Genomic DNA, 19,345 nt, shown 5'->3' on the forward strand with positions numbered 1-19,345 from the left:
ACATATGTGTGTGTGTGTCAGGGTTATCACCACAAATCTCACCAAAAAATCTAAAATAACACTATATTAGACATACTGGCTTCTTCTTCATCAGCCATCCTGATTTCTAAGATATCGGCCCTCAAATAACCAATAGCTTCTCCTGATTCAGGCGCCGTGAGCACGTGACCAGCATGTTCGGCATGTTTCATGTGTTTTATTTTGAGGTTCATGTCTATTGGTGTGAATATGATATCTGTTGATCCGAGCAGTCAGACGGCTCCTCACCATCCTCTGGTCTGGTCGATGCCCTCAGCGATGAAATCCGCTGGGAAGGCGTCCTCAAACTCCCGCCTGTTCTCAAACGGGTAGTGCACCTGAGCGTAAGGCATACTGCCGCTCTCGAACCAGCAGTCAAAGACCTCCAGGACCCTCCTGAGCCGGCCCTTCCCACAGCGGGATGGGATGGTCAGACTGTCAATGCTGCCGAACACACACACACACACACACATCAACACACATCAACACCTGACTAAGCTCAGCAGAAACTCAACATACACACACAACACTCTCAGAAAAAAGGTACAGTGCTGTCACTGGGGCAAACCCTAAGGTACATCTTTGTACCTTACTAACCCCTAAATGTTAGATATTAGTACATTAAAAGGTAGGGATGTCCCGATCAGGATTATTTGCCCTCGAGTCATTTGATTTTTAACACTAGTACTGTATTACTGCCTGAGGGCAGAATGTCCCCCATAAGGAGGAAGGAAGGCTTCCTTCCTGCTTCGCTACTGTTCGGACGCTCTTGCTTACTGCTCCGCGCTTTGCTCTATCGCTTCTATATTTTATCTCATAACTTCAACTTCAGCAAATCAACACAGCGCTCAAACAACAAAGCTTAACTTTTTTGATAAAACTTGAAACTCTGGAGACTGGATTACTACAAAAAAGCGAACACTTCATCTGACCAGCCTCTCCCTTCCATCAGCTTACATTCCGGAAGGGAAAACACAGCTGCCTACTATCGAAAGGATAAGAAAATGCCTCTTTTAGTTCAAGAATCTACTTGCTGCACAAACTGCCACAGACTTTCACAACGGATTGCAGTTCTTGAAACAAAGTTATTTGCGCAACTACCAAACCGGACGAATCACACAGCAGAGCTTCATCACGAACGTCCGCTGCACACAGCTGGTGAGTCCCGTAAATTTAGTGCTACTCAACAGATAGAGAAACAAGTAACTGATCAACACATTAATCGATGGCACAAACAGGGGGCAAGACCCAAACGCACTCGAGACGTCAGATTGTCACAAGCTTCATATATTGCTGCAGTAGCATGCTCTACCCCAGACACAAGGATTGCAAACAGTAGTTTCCGACCACCATCGATACATCTCGAAAACAGATTTGAAGTATTAATGAATGAGGGTGATGAATCCCAAAACGTGATGAATGTGATCGAACACGGATTGCATCAGCCCACAGCTAACACTAATGCTAACAGGCGCTCAAGGTCGAGCAGACAGCGGCCCTCAGCTCAGAGCGCAGCCGAGCCAAGGACTCTGATAGTGGGTGACTCTACAGTCAGAAACATTAGCAGCAGAGATACAACTACATGCTGCCTTCCACAAGCAACCATTTCTGATGTAAACAGGGAAATTCAGAACATCCTGATAAAACATAAGACCGCAAATCGACTTATCATTCATGTAGGAAAGAACGATATTCAGAGAGAGCAGTCAGAACTCATTAAAAGGGATTTCAATGAACTTTTTGAAACACTTAGCAAACTGAAAGTTCAGCCGTTCATCAGTGGACCACTGCCAGCAAGAGGAACAAATAGATTCTCACGGTTGCTTGGGCTTAATACATGGCTGCAAAAAACCTGCATGATGAAGGGAGTGAATTTCATCGACAACTTTAATCTCTTCTGGAGCCAGAGACAATTGTTTACATCAAATGGCCACCACCCAAACAAACTTGGTGCAAGAGTGTTAAAGGACAATATTTATTTTTCCCTTCATCATCCTTCAGCTGTGTGTTCTAACCCACTCAACCTGATACAGAGTATGGACGACCACAGGACTTCTTTTCAGCAGCTGAATGGACATGTGGCTGACACATCCCACAAGGACAATGATAAGACCACGCCCCCACAACAACAATTGCTCACGGACACACTCCCAGCTGAGCCCTGCCCACAGAGCTCACCACAGACTGACTGTGAAGGATTAGATCTGCTCCAAGATTCAGCACCCAAGGATGATTTTCTGGAAAATGGACAGGGAAGCCAGGACAACATATTTCAACTTCCGATAACACCAGAGAAACAGCCCCTCTCACCGGACATGTCATTCCTCTCTCCAGCATCCCCGCATCTGAGCTTCTCAGAGAAAATGGAGGACTTGGTTCATGCTGGAATCAGACTATCACACTCGATCGCTATGAGCCCCCAAATATCGACCAAAAATCGTGGAGCCCCACAAACACCAAAGCCTGTGGGCCCAGCTCGTCCTCGCCCTCCTCCTGTGAGATTTCTTCGGTCACAACGTCAGGGCCCACACCCGCCTCCATCTGTTGTAGGTGAACCAAAAACAACTGATTCCAGCTCTCAGTGATGTGTTTTGGGTCCCCGCTATGATAACAGTAACTCTATCAAATGTTTACAAAACAAGGGGGAACCCAGTGTGCCTGCCTCTTTCTCTATCTCTGTTCTGTTACGTGAAAGAAAGTCTAAGGCCTTGTCAGGCCGTCTAATAAACCAATATAATCTGCTGCCTGTTACCTGCCAAAATAGGATTAATGTGGAGAAAAAAATTATTACTGTTAAGTTAGCGCTTTTAAACATCCGTTCACTTAAGAACAAATCATTTCTAGTCAATGACTTAATAACCACTAACAACCTAGATTTTCTGCTTCTAAATGAAACGTGGCTAGAAGAAAACTGTAGTGCAACAGTCCTCAATGAAGCAGCCCCTCCTAACTTTACTTTTATGAGTGTTTGCAGATCTGTTAGGAGAGGTGGGGGTGTTGCTGCTCTTTTTAAAGATTTCTATCAATGTAAGCAAGTATCATTTGGTGACTATTTGTCTCTAGAATATCTGGGTATTGTGTTAAAAGGTTCTCCACGCATCCTGCTTATCATTATTTATAGGCCTCCGAAATACTCTGCAGGCTTCACTGAGGACTTTATAGAACTGTTATCAATAATTTCCTCAGAGTTTGACTGTTTTGCTATTGCTGGGGATTTTAACATTCACATAGACAATATTGAATCCAGTAAAACAAAAGAGCTCATGACTGTTCTTAACACTTTTGATTTGACACAGCATGTAAATGGACCCACACACAATCGTGGACACACTCTAGATTTACTTATCAGTAAGGGTCTAAACATTTCATCAATTGTTATTAAGGATGTGGCACTGTCTGATCATTTCTGTATTTTCTTTGATATATCAATCTCTCCTGCCATTGAAGCTAGATCTGTCTCTGTCAAAAAGAGATGCTTAAATGAGAACACTAATGTGCTGTTTATGAAGGCTTTATCTCTAACACCAAGCATATCTGCAGACTCTGTTGATTTTCTCCTTGACTCCTTTAACTCAAAAGTTAAGAGTGTAATTGATGATATTGCTCCTCTAAAAGTCAGGAAAAAGAGTACCAAACAAAAAGCACCTTGGAGAAACTCAACAGCAGTTCAAATAATGAAAAGACAATGCAGAAAATCTGAACGCATGTGGCGGAAGACAAAACTTGTAGTCCATTATAACATCTATAAAGACACCCTTCATGCTTTCAATGTTGAACTAGGCAAAGCTAGACAGACCTTCTTCTCAAATATTATAAACAGAAACATAAACAACACACGCACTCTTTTTGCTACTGTCGAGAGACTAACAAACCCCCCGAGTCAGACTCCTAGTGAAATGCTCTCAGACAGTAAGTGCAGTGAGTTTGCTTCCTACTTCTCCGAGAAAATCAATAATATCAGAAAGGCGATCAGCACATCCTCTAGTTGCTCTGGGGTCAGTCAGATCATACCAAACCCTCGGAAAATTACCATGTCAGATTTCGACGCTATTGACTGCAAAATTTTAGAAGACACAGTACAGCATCTTAAAACATCAACCTGTGCCCTAGACACACTCCCCACTTCTTTCTTCAAAAGTGTGTTTAACTGTTTAGAAGCAGATCTCCTAGAAGTGGTAAACTCCTCACTTCTCTATGGGACTTTTCCAACCGCCCTTAAAACTGCAATAGTTAAGCCTCTTCTGAAAAAGAGAAATCTGGATAACTCCATACTGAGCAACTACAGACCAATCTCAAATCTCCCCTTCATAGGCAAAATCATTGAAAAAGTTGTTTTCAATCAGTTGAACAAATTCTTACGCTCAAATGGATACTTTGATAATTTTCAATCTGGTTTCCGTCCACATCACAGTACAGAGACAGCACTCATAAAGATTATAAATGATATTCGCTTAAACACTGATACAGGCAAAACATCAATTCTGGTACAACTGGATCTCAGTGCCGCATTCGACACTGTTGACCACACCATACTTCTAGACAGGCTGGAAAACTGGGTCGGGCTTTCTGGGATGGTCCTCAAATGGTTCAGATCATACTTAGAAGGGAGAGGTTATTATGTGAGTATAGGAGACCATAAGTCTGAGTGGACATCCATGACATGCGGAGTCCCACAAGGGTCCATTCTAGCACCACTCCTGTTTAACCTGTATATGCTGCCACTGAGCCAAATAATGAAAAAGAACAATATTGCTTACCACAGCTATGCTGATGACACCCAGCTCTACTTAGCGCTGTCACCTAATGACTACAGCCCCATTGACTCCCTGTGCAAATGCATTGATGAAGTTAACAACTGGATGTGCCAAAACTATCTTCAGTTAAACAAAGACAAAACCGAAATCACTACATTTGGAAACAAAGATGAAATTCTCAAGGTGAACGCATATCTTGAGGCTAAAGGCCTGATAACAAAAAATCAAGTCAGGAATCTTGGAGTGATTTTAGAGTCCGACCTGAGTTTCAGTAGTCATGTCAAAGCAATAACTAAATCAGCTTACTATCATCTGAAAAATATTGCAAGGATTAGATGTTTTGTCTCCAGGCAAGACTTAGAGAAACTCGTTCATGCTTTCATCACCAGTAGGGTGGACTATTGTAATGGCCTTCTCACTGGCCTTCCTAAAAAGACCATTAGACAGCTGCAGCTCATACAGAACGCTGCTGCCAGGATTGTGAGCAGAACCAGAAAATATGACCATATCACACCAGTCCTCAGGTCTTTACACTGGCTTCCAGTTACATTTAGGATCGACTTTAAAGTACTATTACTTGTTTATAAATCACTCAATGAGCTAGGACCCCAATACATCGCAGATATGCTGATTAAATATAAACCCAACAGATCACTCAGATCAGCAGGATCACGTCAGTTAGAAATACCAAGAGTTCACTCAAAGCAAGGAGAGTCTGCTTTTAGCTATTATGCCAGCCGCAGTTGGAACCAGCTTCCTGAACAGATCAGATGTGCTCCAACAGTAGCCACATTCAAATCCAGACTCAAAACACATCTGTTTAGCTGTGCATTTACTGAATGAGCTCTGAGCACTGTATGTCCGACTGATTGCACCCTATCTTATCTCTTTATTCTTTTTATAATTGTTTTAGTTTACCTTTGTTCTTATCTCTGGTTATTGTTTATTTTATATGTTCTTTTGAGTTGAATATGACGAGTGAAAACTGGGTTTGATGGAAATAGTAAGTTTGACAATAAGGTTTGAGTATGTGTAAATCTGTGGAGGGTATAATGAGTGAGTAAGGGTTTTAACAAGAAGGTTTCTGAGTAAAAATCAGGGAATAGTGATTAAAATGGATGTTATGAACGTGTTTGAGAAAGAAATGAATGAGAGGTGTTCTAATTAAGATGGTACATGTATGTAGGCAGTAAACTGAAGAATGTTTATTTTTATATCAGACCATTATTGTGGATCTGACCATTTTTTATTTTTATTTATTTTTTTATTTTTTTTATTTTTTTTATTATTATTATTTTTTAATTACTATATCTTTACGACTGTTTTAACTATGCTTGTTTTTAATTCTTTATTCGTCCATATGGTATTCTTTTTTTTCTCATGCATTTGTTACCACTGTTTTAATTAATTTCTATGTAAAGCACTTTGAATTGCCATTGGGTATGAAATGTGCTATACAAATAAACTTGCCTTGCCTTGCCTTGCCTTGCCTTGCCTTGCCTTGATTTTGAGTATCTGCCGATACCGAGTCCCGATCACATACTTCTATAGTAAAAATAATAAAGAAGAGCGAAGAAAACAATCCAAGATGTTCCTTATGTTTTCTTTAATTCACCTTTCTTTAACATTCAACAACTCTGTTAACAAACAGAGCACTTCTGTGAGGTAGCTTGAACAATCAAGTAATAAATAACATAAATTCTTCACTTTTGGATTTTAGTGCAACAGTAAATTATTTAAAAAAAGTCTGGGACCGGAGTGTGAGCCGTAGAGAGCAGGAAATACAGCTGCGATATCTAAAGCCCGCCCACACTCTCACAGATGCAGAACAAGTCATCATGCTGGTGTGAAATAAACAGTTATGGTAATGTAGAAATTACATTAAATTAAAGAATTTGCTCCCAAAAATCCCAAAAAAAGACAACTTCACTCAGAGAAGACTTCAAACTCAGCTGTCAATCATGACGTCACATGTTTTTTAGCTTTTTAAATTTTGTAGCTTTTAACACATTATACTCCATCACGTCTATTGCGGTCTCTAAACTCTGGCCAGTTGATCATACCTAGAATATCTAAATCAACTGCAGGCGGTCGATCCTTTTCCTTTAGCTCCTAAACTCTGGAATAGTCTTCCTAGCATTGTTCGGGAAGCAGACACACTCTGTCAGTTTAAATCTAGACTAAAAACACATCTCTTTACTATGGCATACACATAGAACATTTTTACCTTTCATTATTCAGATCAGTTGACTGATTGTTAGGCTGCATTAACTAGGTCAGCCGGAACCGGGAACACTTCCCATAACACCTGATGTACTCGTTACATCATAAAAAGAGTGACATCTACGCTAATGTTAGTCTCTCTGTTTATCCCGAGGTTTATCCCGGATCTGGGCCCTGTCCGGATCGGATGGTGGACCTGCCTGGACATGACCAACGCATCCTGGAGTGTCTGCTGAGCCGTGTCAAATGGTGTCTCCTCTGAATTTGCCTCACTGGCACGACATGCTCAAAACCCGTCTCCGGCGCAATAATTCCGATCTTTCATGTATTCATACTCTTGTGTAATCGACGCCCATCCTAAATAAATCTGTCTCTTCCGTGATACCCTGAAAATTTTGAATAATCCGATCTAATATGATTTCCGACCTGTAAGGTTGCCAGAGTAATAATCTTACACGGTGTGTTAATAGGCCAGAGGAGAACTGGCACCCCGACTGAGTCTGGTTTCTCCCAAGGTTTATTTTTCTCCATCATGCCCCGATGGAGTTTCAGTTCCTTGCCACTGTCGCCTTTGGCTTGGCTTGCTCAGTTGGGGACACTAAAAATATGATTAAAGTTATTCAACTTATTATACAAATAAAATGTATGAATTAGGTCTTATTTAATTCTATAAACTATAATACTTATCTGCCAACATTGTCGCTGTATGACGGATCAGAATGGGCTGATAACATCACTGTTTTCTCCAGAACGACTGTGCAGCCAAATCTAATTTTGTCGCAATATTATCCTGTTTGACACTGTGAAGCTGCTTTGACACAATCGTGATTGTAAAAGCGCTATATAAATAAAGTTGATTGATTGATTGATTGATTTTATAGCATCAGATAACTAACTAAAACTAAACTTATTTTAAAAACGAACACTTGAAATGAAATCATCGTGATGATAACTGCCTTCAGTGACATAAACTAACTTTGGGGAAAAAATATTTGAAGTGTAATTTGATTGTTCAGTTTGCCTCGCGTCCATTAGAAAACACAGAGGGACGGCTATACTGGGACCGGCCACCGGGGGGCGATCGAGGCGCTGTTTCTGTGTGGAGTTAAAAGGGTCTAACTCCGTGCCACCGCACCGCATAACTATTGATGTGTTAAAAAAAGAGAAAATACATATATATCAAAATCCTGATCAGGAAATAAAAAACGTCCGATTCCGATCGAGTCTGAAGTCACGTGATCGGATCGGGACATCCCTATTAAAAGGTACATATCAGTCCTTTAAGAGTGCAAATTAGTACCTTTTCGGTTTCGTACCTTAGGGTACCGCCCCAGTGACTGCAGTGTACCGTTTTTTCTGACAGTTCAGAGAAATATGGTGTCAAAACTGTACCTTTAGGGGCACAACAGCTTGTCTCTGGGGCAGTGCCCTTAAAAGGACATCTTTGTACCATTTTTACCACAAAAAGGTTCATAGTAGTACCTTAAGGTACGCATTTGTACTCAAATGTACTAATATGCACCTTTTAGGAGTAAAAAAGGTACAAAGATGTCTTTTAAGGGTACTCCCCCAGCGACGAGCTGTTGTGCCCCTAAAGGTACAGTTTTGACACCCTATTTTTCTCTGTGTGCAGGTTTGAGGGTCAGGTGTGTGTGTGTCTCACCTCTCCCGGTGAAGATCAGACACTTTAGTTCCTGTCAGCTCCTCCAGCTCAGCCATGGATCCCACACACACCACCTAAACACAAAACACACTTTTTGACCACTAGTGTGCATGCATTATTATTTAGTGAGGCCAATCCGATTTTTTTTTTGTAATTAACGGCAATTAATCAAACCTAACATTCAAGCTTTTTATATACTTTTACACTATATTGTAGTAATTTCACATTTAATCTCTAAATTAATGTAGAAACAACAAAGACAATAACCTATACACCGATCAGGCAAAACATTATGACAACTGAAGTGAATAACACTGATGATCTCTTCATCACGGCTGCTGTTAGTGGGTGGGATATATTAGGCAGCAAGTGAACATTTTGTCCTCAAAGTTGATGTGTTAGAAGAAGGAAAAATGGGCAAGCGTAAGGATTTGAGCGAGTTTGGCCAGATTGTGATGGCTAGACGACTGGGTCAGAGCATCTCCAAAACTGCAGCTCTTGTGGGCTGTTCCCGGTCTGCAGTGGTCAGTATCAAAAGTGCTCCAAGGAAGGACCAGTGGAGAACCGGCCACAGGGTCATGGGCGGCCAAGGCTCATTGATGCACGTGGGAAGCCCAGGATAAGGACCTGCCACACAGCAAAAATTTGAAAAGTTCAGGAATGGTTTGAGGAGCACAAAAACACGAGATGATTGTCAATATCCATGTATCCCTGGATCTTTGGTAAGTTGTAAGAAACACTATATCGAGTCCAACCTTTACAGTTAAACTAATAATCGTTTGCTTTACTTACGTTTTCGTAGTTTCCTCGATTAACTCCATGTTCCGGCGGGAAAGTGACGTCAATGCATTGTAACGCTATTCTACCGCTAGTTACAGACTGATTACCCCTCGGCTAACTGCTAGTAAGGTCACACTTAAGACTCCATTATGTGTTTATGCTACTGGCCCCAGATTGGTGCTTGGGCGTCAATAAGGCATTCGGTGCTTTGCAAGGTGCGACTCGGGGGGTTTCTAGACTGTTACTTGACAATTCTTGGCAGTCTCTCGTGTGTTCTGGGTGTTGAGAGGAGGTTGGAGGTTATTATCATAGTTTGTTACAGACTCTATAAAGACTCATATTTTGACTACTGTAAGAGTCATTTTTTATAAGCATAACGGCTCATTTGTCTCATGTTATGTCACACACCAGTGGTGTAAAGTATTTGAGTAAGTAATTAGTTACTGTACTTAAGTATCTTTATGCAGTAATAAATATATTGCCAACTTTTACTCTGTACTTGACTACATTTACTTTAAGTACTTTACAAGTCCCGTACTTTTTACTCCCAATACATTTGTGATGAGTAATGGAATTACACTACATTTTTTATGGCACCTAATCTTTTCTGCAGCAGTTTGTTGAAGCGCTCCCGCATTACTGAAGGTATTGTGTCTTGTGCGCTTTGCCTTTACTCACCCAAACGCGTCAACAGGGCTACTTTACATGATCGCGAGTGCCTTAGCAGGAGTTGATGAAGTGCCAGACTTAACATGTTTAAATGCACATTCAGCACCATCTATTCAGAGTTCACAACTGCGAAATTTAAAGTGAAAGTAAACGGGAATGCACATTCAAATGAGATTTCAATAAGTTACTAGTGTTTAAAAGAGGCTCCCTGAGGCATGCAAATATCTCCCAATATGAAAGCTATCTAGTTCTAACCATCTCTTAGCTCTGTATCATGCTTGAAGAAAAATCTGGTCTCTCTATTTGCCCTTTGAATATTTAGTCATTTGATTATGGTTATTGTTTGCACTTAATATCTATGATCAATGTGTGGGAAGGAGTTCAGTCTGGAGGTCAAAAGACGCCCATGTGCAGATCTGAGGTCTGAAGAGACGATCATACAGGAGAGAAGCCGGGCCGTTGAGTTTTCGGCTAAACCTTTACAGTGCTATAGTCTTTTACTGCATATGATAATTCATACTCAGAATGTAGAAACTAAATGACATTCATTACAAGATGATTAGTTCCTGCAAACAATTTTTCTAGTCATGCATTTCATCATTGACGATTTCTTAAAAATACTATGTAAAAATCTCGTCTCGTGAGATTAGTGTCTGGTCACACCCCTATTAAGTGCTGTTAAAATCAGATACTCAAAGACTTTTAAACAAGTCATATTGGAATTGGTCATTTTTGCTGTAACGTATCTGTACTTTTACTCAAGTATAGTTTTCAGGTCCTCTTTATACCTTTGTAACACGCAGATTTTCAAGCAAAATTCGCACTGGTCAAAAACCAGGACAACCTTGATTTTTCATCAGGTGGGCAGTGAAGTTTACCATAAAGTGTGTTAGTAAAAGTGAGCGGTGAGGTTGGACGCTGTCCCCGTTTCCCGCTGGTCTCAGGTAGCGTGGCCCAGTTACGGCCGCCTCTGCGCTTTCTGGCCCCGCTCCGCTCGGGGACTCCGGAGACTCGCTCTGGGAAACAACTCATTATGCTATTTTCAGGAAGCAGGTCGCTGTCCTTCTTTTCCAATAGCTCGTTTCAGCAGTCAAAGATGCCAACAACCTAATTCTGACTTTCCACAAGTTGAGCTTTTAAGAAACACACGCTAATAAGAGCACTTACCAATGTTTAAGACGGTCATCCTTCTAAGAAGATTAAAATAAAGGAGGCAAATAACTGATGGCTAATCACTTCACAGAGCTTCATACAGCTAATGGGAATTAGCACTGGAGGAACGTTCATGATGATTTTGCTCTTGATATCAATTTAAAGGTGCAGTGTGTAGTATTTATGAGGGTCCATGTACAGAAATGTAATATATTATACATAACTATGTTTTCAGTGGTGTATAAAAACCTTCATAATGAATCGTTATGTTTTTATTAACTAAGAACAGGTATAATATTATTATAAAAAAACAAGTTTTTTTAAATAACATTTCAAAAGTAGTTATTATTGGGTCTGTAGACAACTACAAACAAACAAATATGCAGCAAACAATAAATAAGTTGTAATTTGGAATTAATTGTGCAGGGATTTCACTTTGAGGTTATTGAGTTATCAACTGATGAGCATAAATCCTGTGTGTGTGTGTGTGTGTGTGTGTGTGTGTGTGTGTGTGTGTGTGTGTGTGTGTGTGTGTGTGTGTGTGTGTGTGTGTGCGTGTGTGTGTGTGTGTGTGTTGGGTAGGTTTAGGGGCAGGGGCAGTGTAGGGGGATAGAATATATGCTTTGTACAGCATAAAAACCATTACGTCTATGGTGAGTCCCCAGAAAGATAGCGCACCAGCCACGTGTGTGTGTGTGGTGGCAGGACATTCATAGACAGCGCGTTGTCTTTTGTCTTTCCGTGCATGAATAAGAGCGTGATCACGTAAGGCTATCCAAAGGATGACAGAAAAAAAAACGGATGCTGTGTTAATTATTTTTTACGAGTTAAACCGAAACAATTAAACCAGGTAAACCAGCATTAACTTCTGGAGCAGTTTGAGCTCCAGTAGCTCGTCTGTTTGATCGGACCACACGGGCCAGCCTTCGCTCCCCACGGTCATCAATGAGCCTTGGCCGCCCATGACCCTGTGGCCGGTTCTCCACTGGTCCTTCCTTGGAGCACTTTTGATAGATACTGACCACTGCAGACCGGGAACAGCCCACAAGAGCTGCAGTTTTGGAGATGCTCTGACCCAGTCGTCTAGACGTCACAATCTGGTCCTTGTCAAACTCGCTCTAATCCTTACGCTTGCCCATTTCTCCTGCTTCACACACATCAACTTTGAGGACAAAATGTTCACTTGCTGCCTAATATATCCCGCCCACTAACAGGAGCCGTGATGAAGAGATCATCAGTGCTATTCACTTCACCGGTCATAATGTTATGCCTAAACGGTATATTATATTATATAGTGTGGTAGTGTGATAGTGTGGAAAACCTGCTTTAATTTTTTAACATCATTTAGTTTTAACTAGATTTTTAGTTTTATTTGCATTGAACATTTTGGACCATTTTTGAGCAAATACATAATCAAGGTATGACATATCACTCAAAGTTTGAAAAATGAAGATTTTTAAAGTGCTCAAGGATCCATCACTGACCTCCTCATAGTCATCACTGACCCACAGAGGGATGGGCGTCCCCCAGTAGCGGTTTCGAGAGATGGCCCAGTCTCGAGCGTCCCTCAGCCAGTTGCCAAAACGCTTCTCCTTCACAAACTCGGGAACCCTGGAAACAAAGACAAATTCTTTTGTCCTCTGAATCGGATTCAATTTTCTATCGTGGCAATTTTCCTGCCACATTTTCCTGCCAAAAAATCCTACTTTTTCAAACTCCTCCTAGACAGTTTACCCGATTTGCACGAAAATGTAACCAGATCACCTTCAGGCAATGTCAACAAAAAATAAAGGAATTTAAGACGATTCATCAAAAAGTTTTCACATAACGCACAAACAAATTTTACATAGCGCTTGCAAAAATAGACTTGAATCTCCGCAATTATTTATCATATACGGCCAAAACTTGGTATCATCACAAGCATGACCTGAGGCGACATGCTGCATTGCGGCACAGCGCCACCTACTGGTGCGGGGATACGAATTTGTTTTATTTTTGCTTATAACTTCTGAATGGTTAGCCCAAAAATCATAAAATATATCAATTTTGGGTCGAGTGATTTCTAATTTTACATGTTGGCCATTTTGGCATCAGCATAAACCTGTCATAACAAAACTTGGTATGGGTCATCAACACGATGTCCTGAAAGAGTAGGAGAATCATTTTTTTTTACATGCTTATAACTTTGCATGTGGTTGACTAATTATAACAGGTTCCTGAATCCTTGCCTAGTCCAACAATACCAAACATGCTAGGTTTCGCCTTATGGTTTGTGCAACGGTGTAATATAGCACTTAAACAACTTTCGTGAATATCTTTAAAACCGTTAGTCCGATCAAGATGACACCACCATAGGTAAATCGGAACGATAGCGGGATGACAAAATGTCAAAAGCCAAATGAATGAATGAGGCATTTATATAGCGCTTTCATATGAACTACTGTACACCCAAAGCGCTTCACACTCATGTCAGGGGTCTCTCCTCAACCACCACCACCACAAATGTCAAAATGTTGATTGTAAGTTACAAAAAAAATGCAATCAAAGTCATGTGTAGGTCATTTTTTATGTGTTCATAAATATAAATGTCTTAACTCCTAAACTAAATGAGATATTATCACCAAATTTCACACGCTTATGTATGGGGGCACGCTGAGGGGATACAATAAAGCGGTAGAACTGAGCCTGAGGTGGGACTTGGTGGAGCTAACATTAAACCAAACATGGAACTGGCTCTATAGAGACAGAGCGGCACGTGTCATAATCTGAAGCCACGCCCACCGGGGGGAAAACAAACCAACCGTCTCCATTGACTTTCTATTGCGGGAAGCGCCTCCTTGTCATTTCAGACTTACTACAAAAAACCAAACAATGTCTAAAAGCTGAAATGTGACAAGGTGTACAGAAAACAAGCTAAAAAACCCAGAACCAGAAACCCAGAAGTTTTTTATAAGCTGTTGACCCAAAAAACGAGCGTTTAAGGACAAAAAAGTGGATACAGGCACTAGACACAGAGCGTGAGATGCTTTATTACACTGAGAACTACGCCCACTGGAGGGGAACGTAATCAGAGACAGGAAATATAATATATAAAACTGACATTTGGATATTTGAAAACATGTTTACTGCACACGTAGACCACTGAGACATACTGAGTGTTAGGATCCCAAAATTAACCCATTCTTCCTGCTGAAGCTTCACGTCTTATTGCCTGTGTCCACTTTAGTCTCCTTAAACCCTCTTTTTTTGGGTCGACAGCTTAAAAAAAACGTAGTTATGTGTTTTTTAGCTTGTTTGCTGCACACCTCAGAGTCCTGCAACGGGTCGGGTACCCGCATAAAAGTGGCTAAAACGGGTGGATTGTGACATTGAGAGAGAGAGAGAGAGAGAGAGAGAGAGAGAGAGAGAGAGAGAGAGAGAGAGAGAGAGAGAGAGAGAGAGAGAGATAGAGAGATAGAGAGAGATAGAGAGATAGAGAGATAGAGAGAGAGAGAGAGAGAGAGAGAGAGAGAGAGAGAGAGAGAGAGAGAGAGAGAGAGAGAGAGAGAGAGAGAGAGAGAGAGACCGGGGCGTGATTGTGAATGAGCGTCACCTGCGAGCCACTCCGGTCTCGAGTCCTCTGAGGGAGCTCGAGGCATATAAGGACGAGAGATCACCAGACCTGGATTTGACGTTGATTTGTGTTTACGTTTTATTATGTGTGTGCGTGTGGCAGATGTCCATGAGGGGCTGCCCACGTTACTTTCGTTTTGTTTGTTTTAAGTCTTCGGTTCCCGCCTCCTTCTTCCCCCATCGAACATATTGTAGGCTATTACAATGTCTATGTCCAAATTACCATTACACACACACGCAACAACGATATGCCATTTGAGCATCACGTCACCACCACTGCGACATTGAAACTTTTGTTGATTCCTCTCGTAACCCAGAAGGAGCGAGCGTTGCAGGAGTAGCAATGGATGAAGTAAAAGTAAAGCTGGTGAGTGGAGTAGCTATATGAAATTGTTGACAGCGAGTCTTTAAAGGCACTTTTGCCTGTTTCATTAGCCCATTCATGACGCTGTTGATGCTGAGAGAGGTGCAGGATAAGAAAATAAAGCATTTTAATTTGAATGTTTTAGGGTGTGTGATTTATCGCGGGCACGGGTCGGGTAACGGACCAAATATTAACGGGTCTGGGCAGGTACGGATTTTCATTTTGATATTTTCACTGGTCACGGGTCGGATCTGGTGCTAAACCTTGCATTGGATTGTCCCCTGTCTCTATACAACTCAATTTATTTATGTGAGGTTTCGACCTTTTTGCTTCAAATAGTCTCCAAATGTCTGAACTCATTTTCACAGCTGGTCTGCTGCTAGCTCTTGTTTGCTTCTTTGCACTTGGCTCCAGTAATTGCTGTTTGCAGCTATATTTTACATAAAACAACAGCGGTCTTTAAAACAAACCTTCTGGATCTTGCCAAGAAATGGCAATTTTGTTTTGAGGATTGATTACCTACAGCAATAATTATTTAGGTAAATGTAAAACCATCCTTGAAAAAACCTTGCAGGTCCATGAGTGAGAAATTTATGATCGACTACATTAAGAAAAATAAAAGCTTTAGGCCAAACTAATTTGTGTAAAAGATTAATGCTAGCTGATTTCATGGCACACATGCCGGACAGACTCTTTATTTTTATTATCCTACTTCTTCTTGGAAAAGAAAAGCATCTAACAATTGAAATAATCCACCCCTTAGTAAAGGAAGGTTAAATGTTCTCCTGGGCATCGTCCTGCTGCCCTTCTCCAAGACACAGCACAGAGAAGGCTTTCATCAGGACACCACTGACTTCATCAATTCTCATCGGGAACAGGCATTTCTATTTAAGTTCCATCTCAACACCCAATATATCAGTTTAATGATGTTTCTCTTCTCCTATGCTCTCCCATCTATGAACTAAAAGTAGAATTTAAAGGGATAGATCACCCAAAAATGAGAATGTGATGTTTATCTGCTTTCCCCAGTGCATCCAACATGTAGGTGTCTATGTTTCTTCAGTAGAACACAAATGAAGATTTTTTTAATTTCAACAGTCATAGTGCATGTGAATGGGTAACAACTCTATGAGAGTTTAAAAAAACATGCTTAGACAACATGCACAAAAACCCTGCTGCTCCTGACGAAACATTGATGTCTTAAGACACAAACTGATCGTTTTTTTGAGAAACACGAGAGTATTTGTTTTTTTTGTTTTTTACCTCATATCCAGACAAATCTCATCTAGTGTTCCCATCCACTATTACTTCCGTCTGGTAAGGTCAAACTGGTGCGATCATAAATGTTGTGTTATGTAGATTCTTCATTCAGCCAATCCATGCAGGCACTAAGGAGGCATCTATATATATATATATATATATGATCGTGCCAGTTTGACCTTACCAGACGGAAGTAATAGCGGATACTAGATGAGATTCGTCTGGATATGAGGTAAAAAAATTAACAAATACTGTTTGGTTTCTCACAGAAACCGTTCGGTTCGTGTCTTAAGATATCAGTGTCGTCAGGAGCACCAGGGTTTTTGTGCATGTTGTCTGAGCAAGGTTTATTTTACTCTCATAGAGTTGTTACCCATTCTTATTACACGGCTCTGTGAAATACTTGATTCTGATTGGTCAATCGCGCATTCCAGCGGTACGTTATTTCCAGATAACAACCGCTCATCCGGGTACTGCGAGTTATCTTGACCGGCACTACTTCTGTGCTTAACGCTGGCGCCATCTTGTGGCTTAAACAGCCGTGGGCTACAATGGAAGACTTCAAGGCAGGTTTCCTTTATAAAGTTTTAAATATGGATATTTTTCTTACACAAACGCATCGATTGGAATCAGAAGGCTCTATTAACCCATCAGAGTCGTGTGGAGCACGTTATTTGACGGACAGCTGCATTTTTTATGGACTTCAAAAACAGCTCCAACTACTGCTGGGATTAACGTTAGCCTGGACTTTTTAAATATAACTCTGATTGTATTTGTCTGACAGAAGAATGTCATAAACACCTATGATAACTTGATAACCGAATATCGTGTACTTCTGGTGATATCGGTAGATTTGGTACCGACTACTAGATTTTTGGTATCGTGTCATCCCTATGCCAAACACCTGTGCTGTGGCCAAACCATCACTGAGCAGCTGCCAGTGTACACTTAAACAACCACATTCAGCCTGTCTCGTCTAGTTATTGTTTCACGCAGGAGGCTGCAGATTATGCGCATACATTAAAGATGACATTTTTACAAAAAGACTTTTAAATATAGCTGCAAATGTGTCCAAGAAACAGTGGAAAACAAGAGCCAATGACCACAGCTGTCATGTGCATGTGGCACATTTCCATTATCTTAATCAAACAATATGAAACAGTTATGAATATATTTCAGTTACAGTGCCTACAATAGGCGGAATTGGATGAAAATTGGTGCACATCCTCTAAACATCCTTTTTTGAAAGTGTGCCTATTGTCATGCAGACTGAACTTTGCGTTCAGGAGATACAGGCTAACTAATTAGTCAACGTGAATCCTTGGGTCCTCACTGCAAAAAATGCTTTTCTTACTTAGTACTTGTGTCTTTTTTTCTAGTCTAAATATCTAAAAATGCTTACATTAAGAAACATTTACTAGATAAGTAAAAAATATTGTCTTGTTTTGGAAAAAATAACTCAAAATTAAGCAAAATAATCTGCCAATTTGGTAAGTAAAATAATGTTGTTTTAAGATTATTTTTCTCACCCCATTGGCAGATTATTTAGCTTATTTTAAGCAAAAACTCTCTTCATTGTGAGTTATTTTTCCCAAAACAAGACAATTACTTTTGCTTGTCTAGTAAATACTTCTTGTTTTAAGTATTTTTAGATGTTTGGACTAGAAACAAGACAAAATACCAAGTAAGAAAAGCATTTTTTGCAGTGCTTTCTGCCAAAAGATCTGACGGACAAACACTCTCTGAAAAGCTTTTTGCCATGATGGACCGTAGATGAAACCTGGACAAATTTAGTGAGATCAAAAGGATGAGTTTGAAAAAGTAGCAGGAAAAAAAAGGCTTCAAGGAATTTAACAAAGAAACTAACTCAAATGACATTGAAACTACATGTGTTGTGACTGAATATCCATTAAAATGTATGAGAAAACAGCAACCGAACTTTGATGAGGTTTATAGATGTTAGATTGACTGTACCAGTAGCATTTGCTGTTGTTGTCCAGAAGTTTCTCCACCATGTGCTCCACCCTCACAAACCAGCTGGGCACTGCTTTATAGATCAGCGGCGTGTCCGACCTGCGAATTAAAGGTTTTTTATTCAATATTTAATATTAATCCTTTTCAAATACTCTCTCCTGTGGCAGCTTTATATGGCAGGACTACCAAGCAATAGCAGAAAGGAAAGTATGGTAAAATAGTTTTGGAAACCCACAGAGCGCTCTTGAAGTAAAAAAAAAACAATTTTGTATTTTTTAGGGGTGTGACGAGATATCGTGCCGCGAGACTAAACTGTGAGATTTCTCGTCAAGGTGAAAAGCGGTCTCACGTCATATTGTCATGAATAAAAATAAAAAATAAATAAAAACTATTTAATTCAGGTGGATAATCATAACAGTCGCTTAAAGTCCATCAGCTCATCTAGAGCGAGCTGTTCGAGCCGTAACTATTGCGCAGCACAGATCACGCGACCAGAATACGAGCGTGTTATGAATGTGTGTGTGTGTTACGTGTTAGTAAAGTGCCCGCATTGAGCTTGTGTTACGAGTGTGCGTTTGTCACGACTGTGGCAGAGGATTCGTTGCGCAGCAGAAGAGCCAGATTTATATTTTAAACTGTGCGCTCAGCAGCACCGCTCCCTAATCACGCGAGTTCACACGATCACGAAATTGAAAGTAAACGGGAACGCGCATTCAAACGCGACTTCAATAAGTAACTAGTGTTTAAAAGAGGCTCCCTGAGGCATGCAAATATCTCCCAATATGACTACTATCTAGTTGTAACCCTGTATCATTTTGAAGAAAAATCTGGTCTCTCTATTTGCCCTTTGAATATTTAGTCATTTGATTATGGCTA

The 19,345-nt window shown here is 40.6% G+C and overlaps 1 protein-coding gene across 1 annotated transcript in view; it reads right to left on the reverse strand.

Annotated features, from left to right (window-relative positions):
- The window catches only part of iars1 (isoleucyl-tRNA synthetase 1), a 134,514-nt gene that overhangs the window by 80,212 nt on the left and 34,957 nt on the right, over positions 1–19,345 (reverse strand). Inside the window, exons 13-16 of the mRNA XM_067431363.1 lie at positions 18,470–18,568; positions 12,744–12,870; positions 8,659–8,732; positions 268–462 (exon numbers count right to left, since the gene is read on the reverse strand). Of these exons, the coding sequence (XP_067287464.1) occupies positions 268–462; positions 8,659–8,732; positions 12,744–12,870; positions 18,470–18,568 (495 nt within the window). The remainder of the gene's footprint in view (positions 1–267; positions 463–8,658; positions 8,733–12,743; positions 12,871–18,469; positions 18,569–19,345) is intronic.

This window comes from Pseudorasbora parva, chromosome 22 (assembly GCF_024679245.1).
Source record: "Pseudorasbora parva isolate DD20220531a chromosome 22, ASM2467924v1, whole genome shotgun sequence".
NCBI lineage: Eukaryota > Metazoa > Chordata > Actinopteri > Cypriniformes > Gobionidae > Pseudorasbora > Pseudorasbora parva.